This window comes from Myripristis murdjan, chromosome 19 (genome assembly GCF_902150065.1).
Source record: "Myripristis murdjan chromosome 19, fMyrMur1.1, whole genome shotgun sequence".
In the NCBI taxonomy this organism is placed as follows: domain Eukaryota; kingdom Metazoa; phylum Chordata; class Actinopteri; order Holocentriformes; family Holocentridae; genus Myripristis; species Myripristis murdjan.
In genome coordinates, this window is record NC_043998.1 from 24,208,338 (window position 1) to 24,235,695 (window position 27,358).

General features: G+C 43.7%; 2 protein-coding genes across 2 annotated transcripts; both read right to left on the reverse strand.

The window, feature by feature from the left end:
* Nucleotides 1-3,349: 3,349 nt before the first annotated feature.
* Nucleotides 3,350-3,782, reverse strand: smim36 (small integral membrane protein 36). Its single transcript, XM_030077132.1, has one exon. The coding sequence runs from the start codon at nucleotides 3,710-3,712 to the stop codon at nucleotides 3,350-3,352; it is 363 nt and encodes a 120-aa protein (XP_029932992.1). The 5' UTR covers nucleotides 3,713-3,782.
* Nucleotides 3,783-24,420: 20,638 nt separating this feature from the next.
* LOC115378071 (transmembrane protein 100-like) lies at nucleotides 24,421-27,203 on the reverse strand. Its single transcript, XM_030078195.1, has 2 exons — nucleotides 27,041-27,203; nucleotides 24,421-25,230 (listed from the first exon to the last, which is right to left on the reverse strand). Exon 2 carries the CDS (start codon nucleotides 25,187-25,189, stop codon nucleotides 24,719-24,721), a length of 471 nt encoding a protein of 156 aa, XP_029934055.1. The 5' UTR covers nucleotides 25,190-25,230; nucleotides 27,041-27,203; the 3' UTR covers nucleotides 24,421-24,718.
* Between the last annotated feature and the right edge of the window lie 155 nt (nucleotides 27,204-27,358).

The following is a 27,358-nucleotide window of genomic DNA, read 5'->3' on the forward strand; positions in this document are numbered from 1 at the left end:
ATCCCTCCGTCCATCCATTCATTATTTCCCTGTCCAGTGAAGCCTTATGTTGTCAGCCCACTTCCATCTCTGTGATGGAGGCAGGATGTGGGTGGGATCACAGGGGATTTACAGGCTGTGGCGGAGGTTTGCGCAGCAGGGCAAAGTGCTTAGAGTCTGGGACTCCAGTGCCCAGTGCGAGGGGGAGGGGAGAAACATGGATGGACAGTATTATCACTGAACCAGACTTTGGTGCTCTGTGGGTAGAAGGGCATGTTGTGCTCCATCCCCGCCATCCTGAGTGTCCTCTGTCTGTCAATTACCAAAGTGCTTCATCCATTTACACTGAAAACAGAAGGAGTCTGGCTGCTTTTTCACCATGTCAGCTGCTGAAAGCACAGTACATACAGATTAGAGTTTTACCGGCACAGATGTACTTTTAGCGATAACATTTAGAGGCGGAAACAATTTTATTGGTTGAATCAACATAAAATGGGCCAAAAAACGAGTCATGTCAACTCTGAAACAACTCTGTTTGCGTTAATATGTCCTTTTTAAACCCAACTTTGAGAATGGAGATGTAGCCAGTGAGGAGAAATGAGTCCAAAGCAGCCCTTACTTCACCGGGTAACTTCACTACATTATAGCCAGTCACTAAAGTACAGACAGTGAATTTAGTCAGTGGTATTTTACATGGAGATGAGCTACGCCAACTACCTAACTGAGATAACTTGGTGTGTCTGGATTTCATTTTTTTTTCCACACTAGGCTTCGTAATATTACCTTCCTCCTCTCTTACTGCTTTCTTTTTTTACTGAATGTCAGTCTAATATTAGTTAACCATACATATTTAGTTTTTTCAGCCATGCATCCAGTGAGTGCAGGGCGTTTTTTACTCCATGTAGTGTTTGTGTGACTTATAACACTCCAATCTGCTTGTCCAGTGCAGCCCATCAGCAGTCTCATGAATGAGTTTCCAAGAGGGGCGCTGAACTGGGAGAGAGCACAAAACCATCCATACCATCTGATTACTCCACTGTATGTTCCAGTAGATGAGGAATATATGTTAAGCTGCATGTAGATTAACATGCAGGCTCAGCTGGATTTACAAGGAAACTTGCCGTGGAAGAATATTCCAAATCCATGCAATTTATGATTCTTCTGCTGTGAAAGTAGTTATCCTCTCTCAAAATCCTATTCAGTATGGAGAGAAAACACACACAGCTGTGCTGTCCTACGCTGACATTTGGCATGCATGTATGCATGTGTGTGTATGCGTGTGTGTGTGTGTTTCCATGTGCATATGGACAGTCAGAGCCATCATTATGAATGTCCCTGCCCACACATCTGTAATGCATGAATCTTTCCTTGGTGTTGCTGTGACCGGTGCATCCTGTTTACTCTTAGATGTGGGAAAGTGGAGCTGAAAAGATTTATTTTATCAGACAAGTGAAAGAAACATTGATTGCACGTCCTGACAGCTGAGTTTTCCCAGCGCTTTCTCACAGCAGGGACGCATGAACAAAGTCGATGTGGTGGAAATTTGGATGCAGTGAAAATAGGACTTTGATAAACGCAATGTTTTTAAAGGAAAAAATCCACCCGACGACATCTAGAGCTGACTTTGAAATGCCCGTGTTCATGCAGCCGTCTGATGTCTGTTTCTTCTGGCCAGTCGCAGACGAGGTGTCGTCACGTCCAGATGTTTCCAGAAACTCCAGTGGAGTTTGATATTAAAAAAAAAAAAAAAAAATGCTTCAGGATCTAAAACATCAGCGGTAAACATCAGGTTTTGCTGTCAGTCCCTCACAATCAAAGAGCAAGGCCTTTTTTTTTTTTTCTGGAGCCTCCTCCGTTTCTCCACCACAGGAGCAGCAAATAGACCAGAATGCAACGGGACAGGTTGCATCTTGTGTTGCTGCCATGATTTGGGGAAGGAGGAAGCAGAAATCATCACAAAATAGCTCCTGAGATGCACCGCTAATTGATCATATTCAGCCGTGCACCGGTGTCTGAAGGTGGATTTTTCCTGGCGTGTGTGTGTGTGTGTGTGTGTGTGTGTGTGTGTGCAGGCAGCTGTGCAGATGTGACTCTGTCAGTGTGTGACGGCAGATGTGCGTGGGCGGCCGGGGGGTTTCCCTGCAGCGACAGATCTTCCTCAGCGTCCTTTCTCACTTTACATGACGTACAGCTGCACATCCTTCCTGCTCCTCCGCTCTCGTATTTAACGACCAAACGCAGCTCCAGTAAAACAAATGAACTGGGTTTTAACCCAAACTGGACGCACTGGGATCAATCAGCTGGTCAGGCGAGACGGAGCAGACTCACAGAGCTCATAATGGCCTCGATTCAGGACACAACATATGGGTTATAATTGATTGATTATGCATTTTCCAATGCATTATGGCTCTGGGATGAACAGATGTCCTTGACACACGCTGACCTCCAATACAGTGCGCACACACACACACACACACACACACAGAAACACACATGTATGTACTGGGATTCAACGTGTGCATTTTTGTTTTGATAGTTTTGGATCGAAGCTTTAGATTACCAATACTTTATGCCAATCTTGTTTATTTTTCATTTTTGGACTTTTAATACCAAAAAATTCAAAGTTTGACACTTCTACCCAGAATTAGATTCATGTCACTGTTTGTAAAAGCCTCTGAAATAACATTTAGATCATGACAGGACACTAAAACTCTCCACTGAAAGCAGACTGATGAAACATCAGCAGGACTGCAGACGGTTTTTAATGCAGCTGTGAACATTATCATACCGAAGGAGCACGACACTGACTGGCTCATATCGGACCCGTTCGTTCTGCCAAATCCACGCTGCAAAAACGTCTCCATTTCAACTCATATTCAGTTTTTAAATCCTGTTTTTCTTCAAACAAGTGAGCAAATCCCCGCCAGTTTAATGAGATAATCCCACTTGTTCCTGGGTGTGTAAATAAGCTCAAACGAGGCAGAATAAGGCAGATGAGCCCGTTAGGATCAGGAAAATGACATCTGATTGAAGAAAACTCTGGAAGTGCATCTGACTGACTGATTTTTTTTTTAACCTTGTTGGAAGAAAAACAAGCTTTGAACACCGAAAATGAGATTGAATGAGTTAAAATGGTGATTTTTTTCTTTTTTTTTTTTTTTTTTACAGTGTAACGTGCACCTGAACGCACCGTGCTGCACCAGCTACTCACCTGATCCTGAGCAGCTCGTTAACGTCATCCAATTAAAATAAGAAAAAAGTCCAGGACTAAAAAAAAAAGACCGTACAAGGTGACACAGCGACGCCTCTCAACCTCTCACTTCCTCTTCCTCCTCTTCTTCCTCCTCTTCCTCCTCCGCCTCCTCTTCCATCAGACGAGCGTGCTCCTCTTCTCCCTCTCTCTCTCCCTCTCCCGCTCCCGGTCCCGGTCCCGCTCGCCCCTGTCCCGGCTCAGGTCGGGCGTGGGCGGCTCGGCGTGGCCCGGCGCGGCCGTGTTGTTGGGCTCGTAGCGGGACGAGGCCGGCGAGTTCTGCATGACCACCAGGCGGATGGGCGACTGGCTGGGCGGCGCCGGCGGCTCGGGCGCGTACTCCTTGGTGGGGTCCTTGCCCCGGCAGTCGTACAGGATGCAGGAGATGAGGAAGACCAGGAGGAGGATGACATAGCTGGCGACCAGGATGATGAGGTTGAGGGTGACGGGGTCAATCTCCAGGTAGAATTCCATGAAACCCATGGTGCCGCTTCATATCTCGCCCTCCGACGGAGAAGGAAGGCAGAGCCGTGGAGCCGGAGGAGCAGAAGAGGACGGACTGGGACAGGGAAAACTGAAGATGGAAGTTTTTTTTTGAGAAAGAGGGAAAGAAGTGAGGAGGTTTCACGCCGAAGGGAAAAAAAAGAGCGACAGATGATGTCAGATGCGAAAGATGAGGGACAGACGGCCGGCTGGGAAGAGAGAGAGGAGGCGAAAGACAGCGGAGGACGGCATCACAGAGCAATGACACGAGAGAGTGAGAGAGAGAGAGAGAGATCAGCGGAGAGAGAGAGAGAGAGAGAGAGAGGGGCAGTGACAGCAGGCCAGGGTGGATATGAAGGCTTTGTGCTTAAAGGACGATAATCCGCGCTGCTCCTCCAACCTTGAATTTCTGCAGCCAATGATTAAAGCTGCTCAGTTTAATAACTTAAGCCACCATTTTAATTTTGCCAACTGCACATACAGTGGCCGGGCGGAGCGGGCCAAACCACACACAGCGAAATGGAGGACGGGACCTCATAACTGCTCACACACACACACACATGCATGCATGCATACGGCGGACTCACCCACACAAAAACACACTCGAATGTACACACACACACACACCTGACAGCCGGCCACCGACGTCACTTTGGGGATTTTTGGGGAATCATGTAACGTGTATTAAATCACCGCTTCATTATGTCACTGGAGGTGATTAGTTTGAAACCAAATTCGATTAAAAGCGCATGAGGTCACGCGGCGGGACGGGGTTCCTGCTCCCAAACATGAAATGTGATTTTTGTTTGATTGCAGTCCTTACAGCGCACGCCGGGATCCATGTGCGTCCTGCACTGCAAAAAAAAAAAAAAAAAATTTACCAAGTCATTCAGTCTCATGGTCAGGGTTCAATTTTTCTTCCAACAAGGTAAAAAAAAAAAAAAAAAAAAAAAAAAAAATTACCAAGTCATTCAGTCTCATGGTCAGGGTTCAATTTTTCTTCCAACAAGGTAATAAAAAAAATAAAATAAATAAAAATCTGATGAGATGAGATAAACCCACAATTTTCTTGAGTCGAGTGTCGTTTTTTTTTTTCGTTTTTTTTTTTTTTTGCCTCATTCTGCCGTGTTTCCACAGATTCGAAGATACATTCACACTGAGTCCGATGTGAATAAATGACAACAAAATCCTAAAATATTTGCAAAGATTTTATTCCAGGAGTCCAGCGTCGACTCTCCGTCACTGTCAGGGCAAGCTGGGCTGGCCGATGAATGTCTTACAGATATTATTGTGTTTTTTCTGTCTCAGAATTTGTGAATGTTTGTATTTTTTGCCTTTTGTTGTTGCTTATTTTGTGTTTTGCTTTCATCATCGGTTACTGTTTTTGTTTCATATGTAGAAGTTGTTTTTTTTACTTATTTACTGATCTTTACATTCGGCTTGTGTTTGTCTTTTTGTGATACTGATACAGAGTGATTTTAATTATCGCTTGTTTTTATTGTTGTTTTTGCATGGAGCCCAGCGACATAATGTGACATTTTCAACAGAAACTCACATCGTGGTTTCACTTTTTCTCAGCAGCTGGTGGCCACATCAGTTGTTTTTTTTTTTTTTATTGCTTGTTTTGGAATTATCATAAGTTTTCTATTCTCTGAGAACAGTGAACCAAAATGACCAAAAGATAATTTTTTTTTAAATCTAAAATTAGGAGAAAAGAGCATTTTAGCCCCTACAGTACTTCATCGTCCCTTCACTGGTTTCCTCTCTGCTTCAGGATTTATTTTAAGATTTTATTGCTCACTTTCAAGACGAGTCCTGCCTCCTAACTACATTTTAATTTAAATTTTATTACTCCATTGATTTTTTTCCCCATGTTTTTGTCACACTGCGCCTTAAATTGTGTTCATGTCAGCTTTTTCTTTTGCTTATGACTTTATTCAGTTTTATGTTATTTCATTTTATTCTATTTAATGTAAAGTGCTCTGTAACTTGTGGTTTGACAAGTGCTCTGTTAATAAAGTTATTAGGCTTATTATTTTTAATATAATCTGATTGTTTGAAGAAAAAAAAAAGCGACCTGGCCTCTGCTCTGGAAAAAAAAAAAAAAAAAAAAACAGTGTTATTATTTGGACTGGATGTGAAGGAGTTCATAGAGATGCATCATTTCTTTTCAAAATCTTATGATGCATTTTTATTTGTTGACAAAACTGAACACTGTAGGTGAGAATATTTTTTTTTTTTGCAGTGAAGCTCGTCCATCATGTGGATGACGTTCGTTCATTCGTTCTCCTCGACGCTCCATCAAATCATGTGTGGAAAAATCCTGTCGCCTCTTTTTACCGACACGCTGACCTCGTGTGTCGCTGCAGCGTCTCTGGCCTGCAGACGCTTTCTGTTTTAATCCCAGATGGATTTGATTAGAGAGAGAGCGTCTTAACACAGCGGGCGGACAAACGCTCGGGCTGCACCTGCTCCTTTTGTCTTGGCTTCTCTTTAATGGAATCCAAACAAAAAAAAAAAGACATATTTCATATCATTTACACAGCCCGAGTCGTCTTGAACGTCCAACAAAATAAAGATTTCATCTCACGAGAGCAAAGGATCCTTTTCTGTTGGAACAAATTGATCGGGGACTTCAACAAACAGCGGCTAAAAGGAGATAAAAAAAATCTTTGTTTCACATTTTCTGACACTTTTCTGCCGTTTAATTCAAGTTTTGACGCTCCATTCGTGCGTCCAGTGCAGACCCAACCAAACCCACTTTAAAGCTGCTTGTGCTTCTTGTGCTTGCGCTGCCCACGAGTGTTCTAGTTTCCAAAAATCAACCAGACCAACTTGAATTTGGTGCCTCATATGAACAATATTAGTGTGACTGTTATATTTCTGTCTTTTATGGACATTTGGGTTCTACTTTAAGGACCTCTGTGTTCACTGATGGACTCAAGTTTATGGACTTTAATCGTTTTGGCGTTTCTGTTTTCACTCTGTCTGTGTGGTTTATAGTTGGATATAGTTTCAAATCCATTTATTGTCATATCCAGATTGTTTTTTGCGAATCAGATCCAAACTACACCTGGATCTGGTCTGAAAAGCGAATCTGAATCATATTTGTACAGATGCGTCTCGGTCCCGACACTCTGGACGCTCAAATCGGATTTCTAGCGTCTGTAACGTCGCTCGCGATGTCAACGTTCAAAGTGATGGAAGTGCATGATAGCGTCTGCTGTTACCATGGATACGTTAATTAACCTCAGCCTCCTACGTTGCTGAATGTGTCCGATGCGAACTTGACTGGACAGAGCGACTGTTTGGACAGCGAGGCGATGGATCTCCGTTTCTCATTGCCTTCATGTTGATAAACCGCATGTCCAGAAACTGATGCTTATGTCGTTACCATAGCAACCCATGCAGAAAGGTCGGTGATGTCTGGACTCACAAATCCGATGTGATCACCTCCAAATAAACAGAGCGGACAGTCTGTCTCAAAGATCTGATTGGAGAAACAAATCTGATTGGCCTGGCACTGGTTCACTTGTGTTTTCTGGGTTTTCTGTGCTTTTTGTCCCTCCTGTTCTTCCATAGTCTCGTTAGCTCGTTGTCTCCTCCACACCTGATCGCCGTCAGTCTCGTTAGCCTTGCCCTTGTGTTGCCTGTCTTTCCAGTTTTGCCATTTATCTCCAGAGTGTACACCTGTGGTCTTGCTTTGTAGGTCTTTGTCCTCCTGTCTTTCCTCCAGTGTTTGCCCGAGTTCCCCAGTTTTGACGAAATTATTATTATTATTTTTTTTTACATGGATAGATGATCAGTGGCAGCACTGTGCACGCTATGGGAAAGACAAAGCAAACATCGAAATCCACAAAACACACATGAATAAACACAGCACATGGTTTCCCCCTGCATATTCAGTTTGAAGTGAAAAGTGAGTTATGCGTATGAAAGAATTGAGCTGAAATTGTCAGAGCAAGCAATCAGGGAAAAGGCTCAAAACAGATTCGATGAGTGACTTATGATAAAAAATTCAGATTTATTTTGTTGTATTTATTTATTTTATTTCATTTTGTTTCACTTCTTTACATCCCGTCCATCAGCTGACGGTCACAGGAGGAAATGCAAGTCTCCTCCAGGAAATAAACCCTTCAAAATGACGTTTAATTGCGAGAATTTTGTTGGTTGAATAAAACGCAACAGCAGTTCATTGCCTGTCGGGTTTGATACCATAAAAACAACAAGCACATCACTTTAAATGCATTAAAGTAAGTAGAAAATATAAAAAAAAAAAAAAAATCAAGTTAGCATGCATTGAAAAAGGACTGGGCGAAATGCAAACCAGAGATAGACAGAAGTCAATGGGCTGTGACTCTGTATGGTACTGGTGTTCACTGGTGGTCTGCAAGTGTGTGTGTGTGTGTGTGTGTGGTCTGGGCTGACAGGACATGCGTGTTCATCCCCTCTCAGTGATGTGGAACCACGATGACGATAACGAGGGATTATGAAAGGGAAATCTTTCCTCGGATTCTGACGTGCAGACAGCGGAAACGCATCCACAGCGTCCACATTAACAGCCACATCGTGAGCCACAGATTAAACTCAGGAGTTTGAGCTGCTAATCTGCAATCAGATACTCATTTTGTTGATGTTGTCTCCAGCGACGGCGACGCTCCAGAGCGCCGTCAGCAGGAATCGAGCACAGGGGCCCTCACCACGTCGATGCGCTGGAGAAATCTCCACAGAAATCTGAATCTCAGCAAGTAGAAGAGCGTCGCCTCAGAGGCAAACTTCACCGACAAAAGGAACAAAACACAATCCATTTCCATCATGACTTAGCAAATGCTCTGCTCTTAGCTCGGATGGCTAGCTTTGTGTAAAACAGCTGAAGCCAACAGGAGGACGATGCAAGCTCGCAAAGCTCTGACTCCATGAACTTGACAGGTTTCATTTTGGGCCAACAAACTTCCAGTGTCACGCCCGAATCTGACATTAGTGGTTTGGGGTTTTGTCTTTAAACTGTGTGAGCTGGCATTCCAAGAAGAAGTGAGATCTGTGATCCAGACGACAAAAACTCCAGCATGTCGGGGAGTTTTAGCTTTTGTCCTCTTGTGTGAAAACTCCTCTGCTTTGTTTCTCACTTGTTTACCTCCATCTTCACCTGTGGATGTCTACATCATGAAACACAGCATGTGATAGCAAACACATCCTCTTCATCTTCATCAGCTTCATTTTCAGCCGCTTACCTGGAACCGGGTCGCGGTGGCAGCAGGTTGAGGAGGTCCGGCTGGACGGTCTTCTCCAGGGCCACATCCACCTGCTCCTCCTGGGGATCCCAAGGTGTTCCCAGGCCAGCCGGGAGATATCGTCCCCCCAAGCGTGTCCTGGGATCTGCCCCGGGGTCTCCTCCCAGGTGGTCGTGCCTGGAACATCTTCTCCACCAGGAGGCATCCTGACTAGATGGCCGAACCACCTCAGCTTGCTCCTTTCAATGTGGAGGAGCAGCGGCTCTACTCCGAGCTCCTCGTGGAAGAAGCTTATTTCCGCCACTTGGATCTGCGATCTCTTTCTTTTGGTCACCACCCAGAGCTTGTGACCAAAGGTGAGGGTTGGAACAGAGATCTAACGGTACATCGAGAGCCCCACCTTCAGGCTTAGGTTCTTCTTCACCACAGTGCCAAATGATCCCAAACACATGAAGCATCAAACGAGTGCCATAATCAAAACCTCCATACATGAACAGACATGTTTGCCACTGCGTCATTCCATATAAAATCAACTAATTCAGGAAAGTTTCCCACCTGACCCCCTCAGAATCAGCAGAGGGGGTCAGGTAATTAGTGTTCATTCACTTAGCACTATTATGGTTGTAATTCCTTTCCAGAGTTCATATAATCTCCAACTTTATATTTCACAAGAGTCAAGACATGCCTACTTTAGAAAATAATTCTGACACAGATGGAATCATGGCTAAAGTTTGAGCCTCAAAATGAAGCTAAAATAACTCAAAGTTGGTTACAGAAAAAATCGCTGAAGAAAAAACTGATTTTGGCTCAGGATTGTGACACCTGGCATGGATGTAAAACTGACACGGAGCTCACAAATATCATCTGATTCTGAGAGGGTCAGCTGGGAGGCACTGGTTGAATTTCCATGGAATTACCCCACTTAGCTTATTGCTAAACTATACAACAAATGCCAGGGAGGTCACTTTGAATCAGAGCAACAAGATCACCAAAAAACCTTCCAGCTTTGAAAAGAAACACATTTACACCAATAAGACACCAATTTTAGTGGTAATAATTGAATTAAGCAGAATGCAGCCGAGCATTACCTCTCTCCAACAACCTTCAGGTTTCACAGAATGTTTTTTCGCATCTTTGCCCCGCTGGGAAACGAGGGCCTGTACGTCACCGGGTCAGTTGCTCAGGTAGCATGGATGATGACAACATTCATGTTTCCCAGATAATAAAACCTGTGACCCAGTGACCTTCTCTTCAGCGCCACCAGAGGCCGAGCGGGGCGTTTGCATCCAAAAGAACATGCTTGGGAGTGAATTGGGCAAAGTTATCCTTGACGTCTTCTGCACTCACTTATACAACTGAAGTTTGTGATGGACAGATACAGTCACAGCTATTCCGACTTTATTTTATATTCTAGTGGGGATCCCGAGGTTTCCAAAGGTCTCAAACACGAGCTGCTGAATTCCAGGGAAATGTGTCTAAAATGATGCACGAGACATGGAGATGTTTTCTATCTGATGTGATTCTGCAGCCATAAAATAACGGCATCTTGAATATTTCCCTCAGTATCAGAGTGATGGAGCTTCAGTGAAGCTGCAGAGACACAACGTGGAGGACACTCTGTGCTGCTGTATGGAAAAAACAAAACTTTGAAGCTACTTGAGGGGAAATTTAAGGGAAAATCATTGTTCAAGTAGTTAAAGTAGCTGTGATGAAAGCCTTGTGATGTTTCCGCTCTGCATCAGGATTGTGTTAACAGGCTTTTGTCCTAAATTCCCTTGTTATTGTCTTATTCCTGCATGTTTCACGTGTTAGTACCGCGCAGTGCTGTCTTGTACAAAAGGCAGCTAGTTACCAGGCCAGAACTAATGATGGCTCAGAGGAAAGACTTCCTCGGTCAAACAGCACCTCCTGGGATTAGGGTCAAACTGCAGCAACAGCGGAGTAAATCTGCAGCAAAGCGCGGGACTCCTGCAGCGGCAATCTGCAGAAAGTGTTTTGAGTCCGAAATTAATCTGCACTGTCTGTAGCCCTCTGTCCGTAAACCTCTCAACCCTTCTCCTGTCTAAATAAAACACAGAAAAATGAGAGGAGGATGTACAGTCTCCTCAAAAAAAAGCTGTAAAATAACAGAATCAGGAAATACCTTTCAAACCCGGGACACCTAACTACTGTCCTCGACAGCAGATGGTGAGTGATGAAAAAAGGAGGGGGGTAAAAATAACAGCCGGAAAAATATAGCAAAGCGGATATTAGACTTTGGAGAGTGGACAGTGAAACAGGCAGAGCTGACCTGCTGATGGTGTCCAGGCTCCGTGTCTGCAGAGCGGCCTGACCCACTAACCAGCCGCTCAGACTGATGAACAGCTTTTATTCAGGTTGTCTTTATTATTCTGCACGCAGCTCTGGGTCAAGGGCAGGCAGCAAGACGAGCTCGGGGCAAAAATGCCTTTCCAAATTCCTCAAACAAAAAAAAAAAAACCCGATGAGGCACAGTATCTCCTGTATTCCAGGTACAGGAGATACTGACAGAGATATTGTTTTTTCTTTCTTTCTTTTTTTTTTTTTTTTTTTTTTAGTTTCACCCTATTTCACCTTTTTTCTTGGCATTTTTTCATTTGTGTTTACAGGTCAAGCAGATAAAGTGGCGCAACAAGCAACGAACATCACAAAAAAAAAATAAAAAAAATAAAAATGAACACACAGCCTGAAGTAGTAGAAAATATTGGCAGCACAAACCACTGCCACAAGAAAATACAACCAATACTGCAGAAAAAAAAAGTTGGCAGAAAGATGATGGAATACAGGAACACCGAAAGGCCAGAGATTCACACATTTCATTTACTCCTTAGAAGTTGTTGTTGTTTGTTTTCAGGTTTTCAAGTGATTTGTGTCATTATCATGACATAAAGGAATAATTTTCTAGACATCTGAAGTTAATGAAACTTTGCTTTCCTGAGATAACTTTGTTTTTCCAGCGTAACGCCTGTCATGTACTAGCCAGGCCAGTTGTTTCTTGGGATTTTCTTCACGCTTGACATTTCATACTCCTGCAATAATGCTTTTTTTTACATTTACATTGTCCACCAAATGAAGTGAGAGTCTTCTGTGAGGCTTACTGACAGTTTCCAGCAGTGGGAAAGAGATCTGAACACATTTTTAAGGCTATAAATGGAGAGTTAATTGGCTAAGATGCAAAGCAGATGTAACCTATAACTGATTTGTAAATTAAATTAAATAAAAATCATCTTGAAGGTGAAAAAAGTGCATTTCTTGGCTTGGTGTGTATGCGTTCATGTTTTCATTTATACTATATTTGCACATTTATGTTTCTTATCTTTTACCTTGAGTGACTTGCAGCAGTAAATCAGGTGTGTTAGTGCTGAAGTACTGAAAGAAACTTCAGCATCACACACAGCTGTTAATGGACAGCAAACCTGATCTTTTCAGTTATGGGACCGTCTGTACCCGCTAGGCCATCCTGCTACTGTGTGTGTGTGTGTGTGTGTGTGTGTGTGTGTGTGTGTGTGCGCAGATGTGGTGGATAAACTCCTGTCAGGAATCAGGCTAATTCCTTGCAGAGTCGAACAACATTGCCCTTCTCCATCTGTGGAGGTTTTTCCGTCCCCGCCTGATGGACGGCAGAAAAACAGGCTTAGGCAGGGCAGCAGATGGACTGCTCGCCCTGAAAGACGGACTGAAAAAGCTTTTCAGACCGGCAGCATCTCAAGCGGGACAACACAAGGTTATACTGGGACGTATCCCAGCTCCTCGGACTGAAGCAAATCTTGACCTCGGCCTTGCTGATTCCTGTTTTACCAATACTGTTTATCGTGCTGTTTTTGTTGTCTGTTTACAACCCTGTCTAACGGGAGTTCATGCAATAGTCCTGAAATTTAATCTACAGATTTGTGTCCATGGATTATCCGTGTGTCCATAAAAAATGAAAGACATCTTCTGAGTGATTTAATCAAAGTATGGAGCTCATTTATCACATAGCAGCACTGGGACGTCTGCAAATGTCTCTGTTTTCTTACACTATCATTCTCAAAGTGTGACACATGACCAGGGGGTCTGCAAAAGTAACTGATAAAGCTAATCAATAATTGATAAAAACAGGAAGTCACATACTGAGAAAAGCTCTTATTTCCAGCTGACAGGAGTTTTGTGAAATGCAGAAAACCATGAACGACTGCTCCCCTTTACTACCTGCAGCTGAGAAACTGAAGTGTGAGTCATTCATTTGCATGATAAGCTACAGCGATTGCAAATAACAAGAAAAAGGCCAAAATGTGAAGCAAAACAAAGAGTCTACGGTCTGTGTTTTCAGTGTGATTACACAGTTGTGATAACGTCTTTTATGATGTTGTGGTGTTACGGTCAAAAGAGGGTCCTTAGGGAAAAAACAACTTCTCCCTCTGCAGCGGTCCCTGGCCTGAAGAAGTTCTAGAACGACTGATCCAACAGGAGACGCGTGGTGAGAACGTAATCCAAGTTCCCACGTTTTGTCGGGAAATTATGGCAAAAGAGCGCAGACAGTTTCGTCGTGCTTAGCTAAAGTTACTGGGACTGAATTCTCCTGCCAACACGTCTGAACCGGTCTGCCCTATAATCGCTGTTTCACTTGTGACCGGGCCGTGTGAACCGAAATGAACCAGACACAAAAATGGAACGAGGTAACCTTTTCCACTTTGATTCGGACCCGAGCTGTGGGTGTGATCGCACCTTTGGACGTCCATGACATCCGAACCCGATAATGTCTGAAGTCATTGTCAGTCCTGGCTGACCCTTCTGGTTTGACACAACCCATCAGTTCCTGGACTCATGCTTTATGTATTTCATGGGAAGTATTGTATTTTGCAGAGGAAGGGGAGTCACCTCTGTGCGTCAGGGCTGTCATGTATATCGCAGCGCTCTTATCTCAGAGAGGCCTTTCTTAACAGCTGGGAACGGGCGACTGCAGGAACGACAGCAGGCCCACAATGCAGCTGATGGCAATCGCTTTTTTTTTTTTTTTTTTTTAACTGGGCTGCCATTCTTCTCCAACACAATGTGCACTTCCTGAAATCAGGCAGAGCCGCTGTGCACACCCCTCCTATCTGTCACAGCACCCACCAGAGAATGGGACGTAACAGTACACCCCATTATTCCAATAAGTCCTTAAATCCGTCAACGGGCGAGCGAATGAAAGAAACAGATGCAGAGAGAAAGTTTGGGGAGGAAAAAAAGGATTTTAGGAGGATGAAAGGAAGGGCCTCTCCCTTGTTAATGGGAGCTTTCAGGGCCTCTCTGCCATTGTTAGCTCTTACAGCGGCGGCTGTGTTGTATCAGATGTAAAAGTCGGGTCTCGCTTGCTTCTATCGCAGGATCTTTCCCACCGTAGACAAACTGGAGCCGCTCGGTCCCACAGGCTGAATTCAAAAAGCACAATCCCCATGTTCAAGGAGTTGGAGCCAGCCTTTCCCCAGCAGCTCTGCTTCCGTCAAGCCACTTTTTGCACAATTTAAAATGCAAATAAGTTGAATGGGAACAGGCAAATTTTGAATTAAAAAATATCAGCAAAATGGTTCATATATTTACCTTCAATTGCTGTGGATTTTGTGGCGTGTTCAAAGCCTTGTGAATGTTACGATGGGATTTCCACCTTGGCACTGTTTGGCATCGGACATTTCCAAACTGTACCCATGTCTGTTTTTCAGCACAGTTAGCTAATTGTGCTCAGTGCAGGGGAACCGTTCAGGTGTGATGGTTTAATAATTCACATCTGATCAACCATCCCTCCTCACCAATGTTTTTATCCATCATTGGCTCAGAGTTGGTAACATCTTCTATGTGCCACTAAAGTTCACCATTCTAAAGTTTATTACACGCTCCAGACATTAGAAACATGCTAGGAACAAATTAGAAAAAGGAATAAAAATGCCTGATACTGCCTGTTTGTTTGTTTGTCTGTTTGTTAACAGGATATCTCAAAATTTCATCCATGGATTTGCACGAAACTTGGTGGAAAAGTTGATCATGGGCAAAGGAAGAAGTGATTAATTTTTCACACAGATTGGCCAAAGTTGGGCGTGGCTTAACGTAGAAATGCATGTAATTTTCAAACTGATTCATGCAACGTGATTACACATACAGTATTTGTAAAGGTTGGTCTTGTAGCAAGGAAGCACAGATTAGCTCTTCACACTGATTGGCCAAAGTGGGGTGTGGCAGAACTGGCACATCCTCATGACTGCATCATGTTAGCAGAGGTACGCATTCTACTAGGTTATTTTTTGTAGTTTTTCTTAGGTATTCCCTAACCCTAATTTGAGTTGGAAGACAGATGGAAAAAGATGCAGATCATTCACATGTTGGCGCAGGACAGAAAGCAACAGACCTTATAGAAAATCTCATTTAAACAATATCAAACTCAAGGTCGTGCTGTTACACTGAATATCAGGAGAACTGCAGATTATGATTTATTTATTTAATCACATTTGGGTTCAACACTAATATTTCCATCAGAATTCAAGCCTCAGCTGAATTGAACATAAACAGTTTTCCGACCTCAAGCTGCTTACCTGGAGGTTTCCACCGCAGTATTTGCATGTGGTGCTTTGTTAACAGCAGGTGCAAAAAAAAAAAAAAAAAAAAAAAAAAAAAAACACAGGAAGCTTTCCTTCTGACAGCCATTCATGATTTAACTCCAGTGTTGTTTTTGGAAACGTTTCCATCTTTGTGCCCTTGTGGTCCAAAGTTTGCAGATCACAGCGGTTAAAGTCATTACAGAACACTTGTAAAGCAGAGTAATGTATATTGTTGATGTCAGAGTGCTGTTATACTGAATATCAGCACCTCCTGTCTTTTCAAATCAGTCAGATCAAACTGTTGCAACTGCTTTACATTCATTATTCCAAGGTATCAAAATTCATTTTACAATAAAACGCTACACCCAGCAACTTCAAACCTTTTCCCTTTTTACTTTTTCTTTCTAATGTCCTACATTATAGATTCATAGGAATATTGTCTCCTTACTCTTTGTTGTAGTCCTTACTATTGGCTGATTGCATGTGTGTGTGTGAGTGTGTGTGTGTGTGTGTGTGTGTGTGTGGCTTTGAATTTGCTGTTTTGACCTCCGTGTTTTGAATGTTCATCACATTTTGCATAAGCTAAACTAGCTGGTTGTAACCAAGTCAAACACTGACATTGTGGTGTAAAAATGAAAGAAATTAGTTTTGAAATGCCAAAAATATTCTGGGGGGGGGGACCCACAGATGCCACCCCTCCCCCCTGTAAAATTAAGGCCCCTTGACCTTTTAGACCATAGTTACGCCCCTGGTTGTTGGTAATGTGATGTAGGAATTTAAGTTTATTCTGCTGTTGCACTGACTGTAAGTGCAAGTTCAGCGTCTTGCTCACTGGCACCTCAGCAGGATCCATGGCTGTTGCAGAGATCTATAAAGTAGGAATACCTGCCGTATCTTCATTTCCCTGGATGAATTTACCTCATGTTCCGTGTGAACACGGTGATAAATCAGGACTTTTGAAAAAGGTGCATCCCGGGAGCGCGTCGCCCCCAAATCCAGGAAGCGGAGAAGCAGCATGTTCCTTAAAAAACAGGTCTGAATCCGAGCGAGCGGTGTTTTATGAAGACAGATTTACTGTGCTGTGAGTCTGGCTGAAAATGTGTTCGGGAAGATTCCGGAGGAAGTCTCCTTGTTTCTTTTCAATCACAAGAAGGATATGAAGCTTTAACCTTGGCAGCCTAAATCACCTCAGGAGTTTATGGTTCAGCCGCCCAAACAAGAAAATCATTTCCAGGCCTTGGTACCTTCAGGGCAGAGCTCAGGTCACGGACTCCTCTGCGCCACGGATTTAACGAGTTTCATATATTAATTTTAGAGTTTCAGTCTTGAAAAAGCACCGAGAAGACTTTTGTGAGAGCTCGTGTTTTTCCCCAGTGCTGCTGAAATCAAAGTGTTTTGAAATAAACCCGTAATTACCTGATGCATCTTTGTTTTTCACCCTCAGATGGGAATTCAAAATGAGCTCCGATGGCTGACTCATCCGCCGAGAAGGACTCATATATATTTAGCAGAGGAACTCTTAATGCAGCGCTAATGCGTTCTGGAGTTTACATAAACCCGCCAGTCAGAAATCCTCTGAATGCCAAATAAACCTCTGATGCATCTGAAAACTGAAAAAATCCTCAATAACCTCAAAGACTCGCTTTCAGCCAAGGCCCACAGTGTCAAAAAACTGCGTTGCTGCTCTGTTTTTCAGTATTACAAGTTTTACAGCTCCCAGTCATGTCATAAACCATAATTATAATAACATTTTACAGGTAAGACTGAAGCGATCCTTTTAAATGTGCACGTAAAATTTCTAGGGCTGATTTAAGTGAAAACCCTTAAGACTCAGCTGACAAAATCTAATCTAATCTAATCTTTCTAATTAGTGTTATAAAAGTTGCCTACATAACCATGTGATGTAGTTACGCACATCCAGTTAAGCGTTTCAAAAAACTGTACAAAATGTTATCAACAGCAATAACATTTTTTTTTATATACACTAACAGCATGGCAAGCACATATAAAAATAACTGCATTAATAATATTTACAGCCAGTGAATTTATACGTTTTGCAGAGCAGTTTGGCATGCTCTCCAAAGTTTACTAATTAAAACATACATAAATATTAAAGTTATTGTTACAAATTCTTATATATCATTGATGACTGTTTATACACTGTTTCACTGTTTTATTTCAATGAGGAGAAAGCTTAAGTTTTCACGTTCAAAAAAAAAAAGAGGAAATAACTGTGAAGGGATCAAACAGTAATAATAATAAAAAATCATTACTCTGCTGTCACCCATTCATAAAATAGGTTCATAAACGGTGGAGGTCTTTGGTGAGCCGTTAACTTTTCAGTTCCAAATCCCCCCCACACCCCCCAAAAAAACGATTTGTCATGATTATTAAATTATTGCATTTGTCTTTGCATTGACAGGAAAACGTGTTGGCGGGATTTGCTTACTGTTCCCTCGTTAAAGGTTAATTATGTTAATGGGAGGTAACGGCATGAACAGCTGGAACATCTGGCCCGTCTGCTCGCCTATACGTGCGACCATGAAGCCATCGTGTAATTAGTTCATTAACAGCTCAAGGGGTGACTTCTGCTGTAACCTCGATAATCCATAGGGACACAATCAGAATCCAACACGCTGCACTGGAGCCTTTCCGGGAGCAGGTATAAATATTGAAAAAAATTCTGGAGACAAGTTGATTAACGTTGGAAACAAGTGGGATTATCTCATCCCACTGGTGGGCTGTGACCTTGTTTGACGAGAAAACAAGAGACTGAATGGAGTTTTTTTTGCAGCGTAGCAGGAAACGGAGAGGAGTTGTGGTTGTGTAATGAGCTCTGCTGGGTTGAATGTCAGCCTCGCCAGCCGCGGCGGCGAGCCCGCTCCTCATTACGGATGAAGCCGAGCTGACAGCGGCAGCCCCGGCTCTGTCTGCGGCTGACAGGACGCTGCACCGCTCTGCCGCTGTTTGGTAATTAAAACTCGCCCGAGGAGATTCACGGCACCTCGACCGCAACTTGGACCGGGATCTAATTTAAGGCCGAGACGCCGGACGGCCGTAATGAGCTCGCTGATTGTCTGTTTGCTGTGCGAGCAATTAGAAAAAAAAAAAAAAACCCTCTCTCATGAATTTATCCTTTGCTATATTTGTGTTGCAGACTTCTTTACACGGGAGAGACAAGTTATCAGACAAAACTCCAGCATCTCTCAAAAGGCTGCAGTGCTTCATTTGGCCTCAAGAACGAATTTGAGATGGTGGACTTGGAAAACAGAGCGTAATGTCGCTGATGTTTGCCTCATTTTCACCCAAGATGCACAACCAATTTAAAGTTCGATGCACTGTTTGTCCTTAATTTTGCAAAACAATCTACAAGTCAGCAGAGGTTCATTCATTTCCTTGAAACTCGGCCGATGTTCGGACAAAAAGTTCACCTTCGTGGCTGAAGGGGGAGGCTTCCATCGAGTGCATAATGGAGGAAAAGTTAATTACAGCCACTGAGAGCTCCCCAGTTCTCTGGAGAAATTTCTTTGAAATGCTGTAGAGGAATAAATGTCTCTAAAAACAAGGCCCGAGGAGCGGTTGTGTCCATCGCAGGGGTCAACGATGAGCTTTGAGTTTTACCGGTTATGTTTTTGAGGTGTTGGCTCTTGCTGCATCGGCCAGTCACATCAACTCACCGATGCAATGCAACGTGATGACAGGAACTTTTTGTGACATGAATCAGTTCTTCACCCTTTAAAGTCTTCATGAAATGACCTCACATGACCTCTACTTCCTGTAACAAATGGCGTCATCCCACACTAGTGGCTGGAAATTAAAATTTCAGCCAATAAAACCTTCATAAATTCTTAAGCATCCTCTTTCATCCACCTCGTCCCTTCAAAATAAAGCCGTGTTTCTCTCTGAGATCCTGTCGGGGTTTGGGTTTGGTCTGTCCTGTTGGTTTGCACTTGAATGTTTCAACAGGAAATGCATCAAATCAACAAAGTAAGAGTCTTAAGCTCTTTACCCCTTTGAACTTCCTCCGTTCTGCTTTCTCCAAGTTCCACTTCCTACCGGCTCCAGTTCAGTTCCTAGAAACTTAAATCACGTTCAAGCCGGTGATGACATCGTGTTAATCAACAAGTGATCTGAACCTGGAAACAGGGCGACCCACACAAGGGCAGGGGGCTGGAACCGGCCTGTGAGACAATCTGATTTGGCCCTTTTTTGGATAAAAATCATGATTTATAGTTAAATCCAACCCCATTGCTGAATTTATGTTTGTACAGGAAAGAAAATTCTTCTGTTTATTTGTCAGCGGTGCTGTGCTGTGCACCAACAGCCAAGTGAAGTTCAAAAAACGTGATGTCAAGGACTTGTTATCATTTAGATTTGCTGTTCATGAAGTGTGTGTGTGTCTGCAAATGAAATGAGTGTGTAAACAGCTTCTCTGGGGAAACGTCTCACCAGCCGTTCCCTCTAACCTCTGAAAACGACGTGAAACTGGAATCTAATCACGCAGCGTCTCCATCTTTATCGAGCTGTCCCTCCCCGTCGGGCCTGAGAGGGTCCGTGTTGTCGATACCTCGGCTTTAACGAACTCATCTTAACGAAGCGACGCGGCCGCACGGCATCGGAGGCCGTCAACCATTCGGGCGACACGAGGCAAGCGGCCTCTCTGTGGCTGTGGTTTGAAAACAGGAAGTTAATGAGAATGGCCTTTGACCGCACAGGATGGCCCCCTGCAGATTTACACTGATTGCATGGATTTCTGTCAGGAGCGTTTTCCCCGTCGTGCTCGTTACACCCGACTGCGTTTTGAAGCCGATGGAGAAAGCCGATCCGATGGCGCGCTGGACGCCATCTTGAAACCTGAGCGACGCTTCACTATATGAGCCTCACAGCAACAGACGCCGATAAATCAGGCGGCGTGAGCCAGAAAGAAGAAATAAGAAGTCAAACATTTGCTGACGGGAAGTGAGGAACCTACAGATGTGGCGGTGGGAGATGGGCTCCAAACCCAAACCCAAAGAGGAAACGCCGGGGAGGAAAACACACACACACACGTTTGACCTCGACCCCTCAGGCGCTGGAGGCTGCCAGGAATAGCCTGGAAGAAAAATAAACCCTGCTTTTAATTGAGTTTTCACTGAATCGAACACGGAAGACAAACTTTTTTTCTGGTGAAATGAAGGATCAGATCTTATCGCATTTATTACATCATTCACATTTTTTTTGTAATGGTCGATTGAAATACTCAAACACACCAGTTGTTGTGCTTTCATTTATATTTATGTATTTATTTTGCTCTCATGTGCTGTTTTTTTTTTTTTTTTACCCAATATTGAGGTTATTGTCTGTGCAGACCTTTGTAATATTGGCAAAATTAAAAACGAGGTGATTAAAATAAATGAATAAAATGAATTATGTTGCTTAATTCAGTTGTATGTCACGAGTTCTGGAATATAATTTTTTATTTTTTTTATTTATTTATTTTTTTTGCTTTTCCGTGAGAAGATGCACCATTTTTTTTTTTTTTTTTTTTGCATCCGACCTATTTTCTGTTTTTTTTTTTTAATCATGGCATCTCACTGTATCACTGTTTTTTTTCCTTTTGTTTTTTTCATCTCGACCAAACCAAACCTGCACAGCATTACATCCTGCAGCTGCTCTGTATCAGCTCATAATGACTTCTGACTACAAAGGCGGCTTTTTTTATGCATTTGAAGCGCTGAAGCAACCTTGGCAGTGCTGACTGTGGTCATCTTAGAGCGGGTGGGGAGGGGGTTTCTGACAGGACAGGGGAATTGTTCAAAGTTTTGGTAAAGGGCGTGCAGTAACACACAACTCCTTCCTGTTCTCCTCCTGATCCCAGATCCCCTTTAATATCGCCGCTCCCCTTTCCACCTCCCGGCCGCTTTGCGTGCCAGGCCCTTTCCGACCGAAGGTTCGGGGTGTGTTAGGGGAAGGGGAGATGGGGTGGGAGAGCTGGTGGTGGTGTGTGTGTGTGTGTGTGTGGTGTGTGTGTGTGTGTCACTGCCACTGTGCTACACCTCTGGCTCCCAAACCTGACACTGGCCTGTTTCTGTGTGTCAGGAAGGGAAGGGAGGGTCGCTGTGGAACAGGGATATCCCCTCGCTGAAGCCTCCTCCCTCCTCGGTCGCTCCGCAGAAACACACACCAGGCCCGGCGATGACTCACACACACACACACACACCGCAGGCCCGCGGATACAGCACAAATAATTAGTATATCTGTAATGTGTCAGGTAAATAATGGTGGTTTGGGTTGGTTTTGACAGCTGAGACGTGCTGGAATGTGTTGTTTTTAATCATATTAAAAATCTGAAAAATGTTCCTCTCAACCAGACGTGGAATAAAACACTGCCTCAGATCGCTTTCTCTTTTTTTTTTTTTTTAATTATTATTATTATAATACATCCACCCAAACCCAAAGGAAATAGCTCTATCTGTTCTCCTCTCTGCAGCAAAACACCTTTGATTGGAGCCGCAGTTCACAGCCTCTGGCAGAGGGGACAAGGCGGGTTCAACGTGGGGCCCGGGGACCGTCAGAGGCCCCTGAGAGGCAGCCAGGAGGTCCTCAGCAAAATGAGGAATAGTTTAATTTCACTGTAATTTAATTCACTAATAATGACCTTATATATATATAAAAAAAAAAAAAAAAAAAAAAAGCAGGAATGATTATTTTAACGTTATGTTTTCATCTCACCAGTTTGGATCGAATTGTCAGTTTTAACCACAAAAAATGTTTATCTTTTCATGTCAGGATCTTATAGAGAAAATCACTTTGAATGGAGGTCCAAATCTTAATGAAAGTCAACTCGGAGGTGTGAAACATGAAACTGTGAGTGTGAAAAACAAGATTTCAATAGAGAAATGGTTGATTTTGTTGTTAATCTTTGCAATACTTGCATTCGTCTTGGATATGATTTAGGATGGACATTTGCAGCTTTTAATAATTAATCAAGCAAGCTGCCTAAAAAGGGTAAATTATTAAAAAAAAAAAAAGCTAACCTTTGGTCTCCATTTAGATGTTTGCGTGGGATGTCACTAACCTGGGAAAAGTCGTCAATCCTTAATTAATAAAAGAATCAATAATGTAACGGAGAAACTCCAAAAGTCCTGCACTGAAAATGTTATTTAATATCAGCGTATCAAAACACTGAATCAGTGTGGATGATTCCTTTTTTCTTATTGGATTTTCTGTTCTGATGGCGGCGCAGAAATGCAAAATGCATCACTTCCTGTGCAGCCGGAAAGAGCTGCCAGACACGAGTGTTTAATAAAAATGCATAAAATGAATAAGATGGAAAAAGATGCACAAAGGAGGCTGAATCACAGCAGCTGGACGGGCTCTTCTTCAAACGTGAAGCTTGTGGATTGTTGCTCGGAGCCTGTCTTTCACCGCTCCGACCGCCTGGATTAAATTACCTGTGGTGCCGTCAGCAGCGGATGACAGAAATCTACTCCAGCAGGTGATTTTCTTTTTTCCACTCTACCGTTTCCACGTGTTTCTATTTTAGCTTCCGCCGCTAAGTCGAGCCGTGGCGCACGCCGCCTGAAACCGCATCCCCCCGAGTGTTTGCCTGCGCCACGCCGAGCGACGGGCACCGGATCCACAGAGGTGATCGGGTGATGCAACGCCGCGTCCCCCCTCTCTCTCTCTCTCCAACCCATTCCCTGTCTACGTCTCTCGCCCCCGACTGCCTCTCTTTCCCACCCTCCCTCTCTGCCTCTCAACATTCCCAGGATGCTCCATTCCAGCAGGGATAAAGTTAGCACTGTGGAAGTGACAACGCGTTGTAACCGGTACCGAGACCCCCTCACCGGCTCTGCTGAATGATGCAACCCCTCCCCCCCCCATCCCGGCCCTCCCCTCCCTCATTTTATGATGTCGTCGTGTGTCGTCGCTGCTAGGCAACGTAAACACGACTAAATATAACAGCTTCACTTTCACCGCTACACTTTCCAGTCCGTCCCCAAACCTGTTTTGGAAAGACAACATGATGCAGAGAAACCCGCAAAGAAGTCTCGGAATCGCTGACTGGCCCTTAAGGCATCTTGAATTTAATACAACAAATATATTTCACTTATAATTCAGGTGACACGTAATAAATAAACACTGATACACCAGCCTGTTCAAGGTAAAAGAAGTGAGAAAAGCTTCAAATGGACTGTCAAGAGTGAAAGAGTCGGCCAAAACATGCTTAGCTACGGCTACATGTGGACACTTGAATACAGCGTGGGGGGGGAAAATGTGGTATTTGGTTATTTTTTTTCCCCCTTTTGAACATAGTGCACCAAGCTTTACAAAGTGGCATGCATATCAGACTGGAGGGAGGCTGACAGCTGTACTGTGTCCCAGAGAGAGAAACGACAACAACAGAGTACCTATTTAAATGTCTTAATATTGGAGATACCTACAGCTTATTAGCAGCATTCAGTCACAGATACTGGACATCACGTGACAAACAAGCATTGTCAAAAGAAGAGTTTTAGCGGCTTGTCCATTGAAAGCAAGTCCAGTTTGCAGCGAGATGTCTCAAGAAGGGTTTCCTCATCTTCCTAAAATCATCCCGGAAGTCTCTCACGTGTCCAAAGCTTGGCCGAAGACCTTTTGCTGTGATTCAAACACTTCCGTTGCTGTACACGTCGCCGACTTCTGCCCTTTAAAAGGATGGTAAAACCAGTTAAAAGAAGAGATTTTCTTCTTTATGTCACGTTCTGGAGTTGCATCTTCATCGTTCACCAACATTTCAGAGTCCCTAAAAGTCACAAACTGTAATAAATTGGATTAGATCTAAAGAAATCAGCTGGTAGAAAGACCTTCAGAATCTCTCAGGTTCAGGATGTTTCTGCAACCAAATGATGGCGATAAAATTCATTTAATAAAAAATTACATGTTTCACTTTACCATCCCTTTAAGGCATCACCAAATGTTTCATTGTCCGATCCTTCAGCTGCAGTTCAAGCTCTTTGTCTGTAACTTGCACTGGTAATACCACGTTTGGTATTGTATGGTAATGTTGTGATTTTAGTGTCCACTGTCACTTTGGATTTACTGTGTGTTGTAAATGTGAATATCATCTGCGCTGAAATGAGATACACCTGGTCGGCTCTGTGGCGATAAAAGGAGCTTCAACTTGGACTCTTCCTCTGGGACCTTAAAGTTCCCATCAGCAGGATCCTTTGTGGTTGCTTTGGCGATCAGGCCACGCAGTATCCGTGGCTCGCCATGAGCGCGGTCTGGCTCTCCCGCCGCTTGTCCTTCTTCTTCCTCAGTCGGACCCTCCAGCAGATGGCGCTGGAGCCCAGCAGGCCCAGCCCGGCCGACAGCAGCACCAGCCCCAGCACCGAGATGGTGGACCCGTGCGAGTTGAAGGTGTACGCCACCACTGTGACCACGACGCCGGCGATGAGGATGACCACGCCGAACGGCACGGTGCACCGGTAGCAGGACATCTCCGCGCCGCCGGTGGCCGCCGTCAGCTGCACCTCGTTGATGAGCGGGACGGTCGTCACGACGACACTGCGGTCCTTCTTGGGCTTGTCTCTGGCCAGCTTCTCCGCAGAAATGGACATCGGCACCTTCATGGCGCTTTTGGGCATCCTGGGAGCGCCTTTGCAGTGCAGGTCATCCGGCATGGTGATCTTACTGGCGAGGAAGAGGTGGGCCATCTTGAAACTGGTGTCAGGGTCAGCCAATTATGAACAGCTAGCTGAAAACAGAATTAAAAGGGAATTGAGTTATCTCTGCATTTTACTGACCTCAGTTAGAGACTAAGAAACTGACATCATTAATAATCTCACGCAACAGAAATAATAGTCACAAAAGTCACGTCATCACAACAGAGATCCAACACAAACATCTTGTCAAGAGGTAATCTATGACCAAATGTACTTAAATGGAAAAAGTACAGTATTTTGGCCTGAGAATGAAGCTTTTCAGCCTTGAATGTGTCACTGGCTCACAGCTCCTCCAGTGCTGAATGACTGAAAAGGTGAATCGGTGGAGGGTGTTCTTCCAAAACACAGATTCAACCTGAAAGTGTTTTGATGGCCAGAAATTTGAGTGTCTGACGTGACCTGAAGTAATCGCTGGGTCTTTGGTATTGACAGGCACAGTTTGCAGATATGTTTTGGTCATTTTGTGCTTTGGAACGTTGCAAAATGTGACTTACTGCACCTTTAAAATGATAACAACCTGGCAGTGTCTGGAACTGGAACTGGCAGGAGATCACAAGTATTACTGCCAAAACCGAAGAGTAATTTAAAGGGTACATCACTGAAAATGACTTCTAGGTTGTTATTCTGTGAAAATCTTTGGTTCGGTGAGTATTGAGCCCTAAAAACCAACAATATCTATAAGAAAACATGTTCCCATATCCACTAGGATCAGAGCAGCAGGTTCCCGGGGCAGCTTTGTGAGACTGTTAATCAAAATTGCAAGGCGGCAAACTGGGTTTAGGAGAGTTAATCTATCACTTCACCCATAAATCTTGCTGAACTTCACTTTTCTTCATCTTGAGAACTCACTGGCATGAGAACTCATTTAGAAAATCATGCATTTTCTTGGGAAAAACATCTGCTTTTTCAGAATAAACATGAATACCTTAGTCTCTGTGGATTTTCCCTTTATGCAGATTATTGTGTATCCATTTATCTTGGTGGTAAATGTTGCTTTCAGTTTTTACAGAAGGCTGCGTCACAAAATACCAGGTTTTTAAAAAACAGGCAATCAGTTTTTATTCATAACAATGATCATCATAATAATAATGAATTTTAACTAATTTAATCACTTCTACTGACATTAGGCTATAAAGATTATGAATGTAGCTACATCCAATTTAAGCCACTGATTGTGGTAGTAGTTTTCTTTAAATGAAGTGAAAAATCTCTTGTCTCCAGTGCCAATCAAAGCGCCGTCCTGAGTCGGACTGGTTGACATTTTCCTCACAGCGATGCAGTGAGCCGCTATATTTAAAAAAAAAAAAATGAAATAAAATAAAAATCTGACAGCTGAGTGAAGAAAACCTAAAAAAGGTGAAACTGCAAAGGAAAAAGTGAAACTGTCGCAGATTGTCCAGTTAATAGGCTACATTCATTTATTTCTTATTTTGAGCAAATCAAGGTGCTGACATTCAACCCTCAGTGTGTTAAGGAGGGTATTTTGCGGTGTGGCAGTACTGACGCCTTATTGGTCCAGCGGGAGTCGTGCACTTTGATAAACAAGCGGCTCTGGCGCTGAAAGCCCAGATCTGAGCCGTGATGAGAGCGCAGGGGCTGCGCAGCGCTAATGAGCAGCCTGTTAACGCCGCAGGTAAAAACCCATTTGCGGCTTTTGCTGTTGCGCATTTCGGCTCAAGCCTTTCGCGCATCCAGTCACGTTCATAAACAGTGAAGTCATCAATATTAAACCTGTCGGTCCCTGCAAGTTGATTAGGGGCTGCACAGTCACATAATTGATTTTTTTTTTTTTTTTTTTTTGTATCCATCCATGAATTGGAAAAGGAAAATAATACAACTTACTGTTTAAATGCGCAGGTGTGCATTCCTTATGTTCTGCCATATGAGAAGGAGCTGAACGGTGATTCTCCTGTTGCCCCCACATGAGAAAAAAAAAAATCAGTGTGGAAATTTGGAGGCGACACACTCCACAAGTCCTGTGTGCTGGCCGGGATCTGGCCTCAGCTGGAGCGCCTCGCTGTCAGCGCGTCAGATGCTGCAGGAGCTCAGAGTGGCTCTCTGCCATCAGCCCGCATCGTCTTGACTCAGGGAATAAAGGGGGGATAGGCTATCAATAGAAAAACGGGGGAGTGCCACCCCCCTCCCCACCCCTCCTCCCCT